Source organism: Gymnoscopelus microlampas (genome assembly GCF_963454915.1).
Source record: "Gymnoscopelus microlampas genome assembly, chromosome: 21".
Lineage (NCBI taxonomy): Eukaryota > Metazoa > Chordata > Actinopteri > Myctophiformes > Myctophidae > Gymnoscopelus > Gymnoscopelus microlampas.
In genome coordinates, this window is record NC_139958.1 from 21,314,900 (window position 1) to 21,320,284 (window position 5,385).

Below are 5,385 nucleotides of genomic sequence, written 5' to 3' on the forward strand. Positions count from 1 at the left end.
ATCAAATGTGTAACGGTCTCTAGTAGTCTCGAGAGACTTGTAGCTTTTAGATTTGATTTGAGCAACATGCATTTACCTTCATATAGTCTACCGTAGATGGCTTTCCTTTTTTCCATAATATTGTAGTGTACTCTATAGTTGAATTTCCAAGAACTACATATTGAAAGCCTGAAAACAAAAACATTTCAAAATGAACACAAATAGTGTTTTTAAATATATTTTATCGACACGCACACACACACACACACACACACACACACACACACACACACACACACACACACACACACACACACACACACACACACACACACACACACACACACACACACACACACACACACACACACACACACACACACACACACCTCTGTAAGGAACGCCCAGGTGGTCATGTCCTCATGTCTAATGGTGACGTCATGGGGTTGTGACCTGGGGCGTGCCTGAGCATGGATTGGAAGATGCTAATCCCTTTCATTCCACTTGAACCTGGACCTATTTGAAAGCAAGAACATTAGCTGAAGAAAACATGGTAAGTAGTTATAACAAGTAGTTTGGAGACAGAGCTAATCGTGATGAAACTATGTTGATGAAATGATGAGGTAACTGATTTATAAATAGTTTACTAATTGTCAAAATAACTATATTACTGTGCAAAGGACAATATGTGATATATGTACCTGATAATTACATGGCCTGTTTTCATTCAAACTCTGGCTGGATATTTTCTAGTTTACTACAGTGACAGTCAGCTACTTTAAAGTAGTTAAGTAATTACACGTTTGAACAATGAAATTTACCAGTATAAGGAAATAATTCACCCATCATAACATGGACCATCTTTTTTTTTCTTTTAGATTTGTTTGCCTAACAAGATGTGTTCATACTGTATACAATGACATCTTTCACAAGAAAGCATTAATACAAAAGTAGCCTATTGTGCAGGTGAGGTGCGAGACCCTGGAAGGGCTTAAGAGTAGGCTACCTCACCATTTCATTACATTACATATGCACATATTGTATTAACACAAGCATTTTAAGATTTAAGCACTTAAAATGTCCTTTGAAGACATTTCTAGCTTATAGTCAATTATATATAACAATACAGTAATTGAACAACCAACCACAGCCCTTCAAACTAATGAATGATCTCTGGACACAAGCAACTGGTCTTGCCTTTTGTATGTAGGCCATGACAAGCAGCTAACAGCTAAATCTGCTCTGAGTGATTGTTGCTCTCGGAAAGCATTTAGCCTCCTGCACACAGCTGCCAATCCCTACAATACCTATACTGGTCTCTTGTGATTGGTGGAAGCTGTCCTGGGTCCTTTCCAGGTGGTTATTTAATCAATAGCTGGCAAAGCTTAGGGCTTTGTTTAAACACAGTGACGACATGGAACTGGATTCTCTCTCTCTCTCTCTCTCTCTCTCTCTCTAACTGCATGTATACTGCATAGTTGTCTGGAGAGCAACACGGTAGTAATAATAATCATCATCATCACAATCAGCTTTTTTTTGTCACATCACAGGTTTACAGGTGTAAAACAGTGGGTGAAATGTGTTTTCGTGCAAGCTCTACATGTAGACTCTACATGTATAGTTTTTGTCAGTTCCATAAGAGAAAGGGAAGGGGGAGGGCAAGGGGGAAGAGAGATACATTAAAAACAAAACAAATGAGCTACACATAGTACCGGATATCTATCCGGTGCGGTAAGTACCTGAGGTAAGACATAAGGTGCGTGAGCATAGCCCCAGATATATACTGTGTACATGATATGCTATGGACGTTAGTTAAGGTGCGAGAAAAGAAAAACAGTCGTAAATGGGATTAAGGTGCAAAGTGTCAGCGCACGTCGACCACAAAGTTCACATAAGGTAACTGACACTGGTATAATCCACTGGTAGGTCCATGAGGAAGAGCAAAAAAGAGTCCAAGTCACTGTCCCTGGTATAATCCACAGATAGGTCCGAGAGGAAGAGCAAAAGTATAAGACCAGCCTGACGACATGCCTTGTTCAGCAGTCTTGACGGTAGCCGGGTGGCCTTGATACTGCCCGCCCACGGTCGCTGTAGGGGTTTGAACAGTTTGTGGCTGGGGTGGTGCTTGACCTTGATGACGCGCTGGGCTTTTACTACACCGCTTCTTGTACAGTTCCTGGAGCGCGGGGAGCTCGCCTCCCATTATTATTCGGCCAGTAGTTTCCTTAGCAGGCCGTAACACAGCCTGATAGAACGCCTTCAACTGAGCTGTTGTAGTACAGCCTGAGGATGCAGGGTCCTACTCCGAACTTCTTCAGGCGGCAAAGCCAGTACAGTCGCTGCTGAGCCTTTTTCCTCACGTGTGTGGTGTGTCTCCTATTTGAGCTCCTCATCGATGTGTACTCCGAGGAACTTGAACTCGCTGACCCTTTCCACTGCAGCTCTATCAATGATCTCTCCGCGGCCTCCTGAAGTCCACGATCAGCTCCTTGGTCTTGTCGACGTTGAGGGCGAGGTTGTTCTCCCGGCACCAGAGTGCCAGTGAGTTGATCTCATCTCTATAGGCAGTCTCGTCCTTGTTGACAATCCGACCTATCACTGTCCACGTACTTGATCATCATCATCCGTGTGTTCATGCCACATGTATCTACACCTGGCCACATATGTAAATGTATTTGTAACTGTTCATGCATGTCTGTCTATGCATTGTCCCACTGGCAGGGTTTGCTGTCTATAATGCGGAGAATGAAGAATCCGAAAGACCGGGAAGTGAGGTTACTGTTGCTGGGACTGGACAACGCCGGCAAGACCACCCTGTTGAAACAGTTGGCAGCCGAAGATATTAGCCATATCTCTCCCACACAAGTACACAGCCACACACACACACACACACACACACACACACACACACACACACACACACACACACACACACTCACACTCACACACTCACACACTCAATTATGATTTCAATTTCATGCTTATCCTCAACATATGGCACTATAGTTTGGAATACTATACTAACTCACTCATATTCCAGGCCAGGTATTGCATAATTGTGGCTCTATTTTGCATCTCCTCAGGGGTTCAATATTAAGAGTGTTCAATCATCAGGCTTTAAGCTAAATGTCTGGGACATTGGAGGTCAGCGCAAAATCCGTCCCTACTGGAAGCAATATTTTGAGAACACAGATGTGCTGGTAGGTGCTATTTAGAAGTTCTTATACAACCAGTTATTGCAGTTATATACTAATGCACATATTTAATGTTATCTTTGTCCATAACTGTGTTGTTTACAGATCTATGTAATCGACAGTACAGACAGGAGACGGCTTGAAGAGACAAAACAGGTACAGTATGTTGTTCATAAGATTTAACCTCTGGTCCACTCAAGTTGAGAACTAGTGACCCCCAGGGGTCCTTGATGGAGTTCGAGTGGGAGGAACCAAATGGACCCTTACGGGTCTGCAACTCTGAGAGTATGGAGCCTAATGGACCTGTAAGGATCCATGTTCTTCCATTTGTACACTCTCTGAGTTAAATTATTAACACTGAGGTTGTACAGTGTAGATTGGGGTCCCAGAGATAAAGGGGTCCGTGGCCTAATGCATATCAAACTAGGGGACCCTTGACATGAGGTTGAGAACCACTTGCTGTAGTCTAGCCATCCTTAAGAAAGACTGTTGTCTATGACAGATGGTGTTACTGATTTGAATTTTCAGGTCATTAGTCATTTGCAACACATTAAATGTGTTTTCACGATGAAAAGAATCCTTCCAGTCCTAGGAAATCCTTTCTTCTCTGTCTGGTCCTCCCAGGAGCTGTTTGAGTTGCTCGAAGAGGACATGCTGGCTGGTGTACCGGTGTTGATCTTTGCCAACAAGCAGGACCTGCTGCCAGCTGCCTCGGCATCTGAACTAGCTGAGAGCCTAAACCTGCATACTATCAGGGACCGCATGTGGCAGATCCAGGCCTGCTCATCGTTCACTGTTGAGGGAGTTCAGGTATATACACAGAGTCACCAGCATGCACACATGAATGAAAATTCATAAGGCGATTACAACTGCAAATGTCTGTTTTTCTTGTCATTTGCCACTGACTGAAAAGTGAGAAAAGTGAGCAAACATTTCCCATGGATCTCATAAACTCAGTATCAACTTTTTTCTTTATTTGTGTTTAGTGACACACAACACTTTGTCACCAAAGCATGAATTAGGCATAAATCAGCACTGTCTTTTAGTTCTTTCTAGTGTTATGGTCGACATGATGTGCTCTCTTTTTCAGGATGGCATGACATGGGTTTGCCAGAATATAAGGGTTCGGAAGAAATAGTGGAGAATGAACACTCACCCCTCAAGAGATTCCAGTTTTTGCACTTTAACCATCATTTCTATCAGGGTTCAGTTCAAGCTCAATTTCAGGCAGTATATTGTCATTGCATTAAGAAATATAGCCAGTATATATACATTCAATGCAATGCCTGTGCCTTGCCTAGAGTTTAAGACAACAAATGTACAATATACTGTATAGAATAAAAATAATTGAAAATGAGTATATCTGCCAGTAAACATTTGATGTTTAGTGTTATATAATACAATGTTTTTAATGAACAGTATAATGAATTGGTCAGCTAAAATAGAAAAGACCAATTCTATGAATAAAGTATTCAAATTCATAATATTCAGAAGGCAGTATACATATTGTATATACTGTATATATTCGATTATTTAATTCAGTTGCCATTTCTATGTAAACTTTTTTTATTTATTTTTTGTAATGTGGTCCTTGGTGGTAGAGTACAAGGGAATTGACTGAGTCAGCAATCAACAAATCCTGTGTTCTGTAAATGGTCAAATCAGTCATTTCAATTGAGTGTGTTGTAGTGTAATAAATAGGTGTCTGTGCTTCTCTCTGATGGAAGCTAGAGGGCATCATTGCTCCACTTACTGCACATCCTAATGCATGTCCTAGTGCTCTTTCCCTAACTGACTATGAAGTGTTCTCCACAATGTTTAACTTGGTCATGTCATAGCAAATGAGACTTTGCTTTGTACTTGATGTGACACTACTACTAGACAGATAAACCTATTTTCTTATGTTTGATCTCTAAAGCTTATATCTCAGGCCAATGAGACCATAAACAATGTAGCCAGTAACTCATTTGTTGTCACTTCAACCTCTACATCATTCCACAGTCTTCTGTGATGACAGAGCTGCTTATGCCCACGGAATCTGTGAGCTGCACTTGTATAGAAAAGCCTTGTACCGTGAACAAAATGACTGAATGAATGAATTATCAGCACCATAATCTCTGAATTTCACACCTATGGACCTTGAATTCATTCACATTTTATGCATCAGAGTTCTTCCCTTAGTAAAGCAAATACCATGACAGAACCCAGCAGC

At 41.5% G+C, this 5,385-nt stretch overlaps 1 protein-coding gene across 1 annotated transcript; it reads left to right on the top strand.

Moving 5' to 3' along the window:
* The first annotated feature begins 2,705 nt into the window (after nucleotides 1-2,705).
* Nucleotides 2,706-4,370, top strand: LOC311037726 (ADP-ribosylation factor-like protein 3). Its single transcript, XM_084046997.1, has 5 exons — nucleotides 2,706-2,844; nucleotides 3,063-3,179; nucleotides 3,279-3,329; nucleotides 3,798-3,983; nucleotides 4,264-4,370. The coding sequence occupies exons 1-5, from the start codon at nucleotides 2,716-2,718 to the stop codon at nucleotides 4,309-4,311; spliced, it is 531 nt and encodes a 176-aa protein (XP_083903123.1). The 5' UTR covers nucleotides 2,706-2,715; the 3' UTR covers nucleotides 4,312-4,370.
* The last annotated feature ends 1,015 nt before the right edge of the window (nucleotides 4,371-5,385 follow it).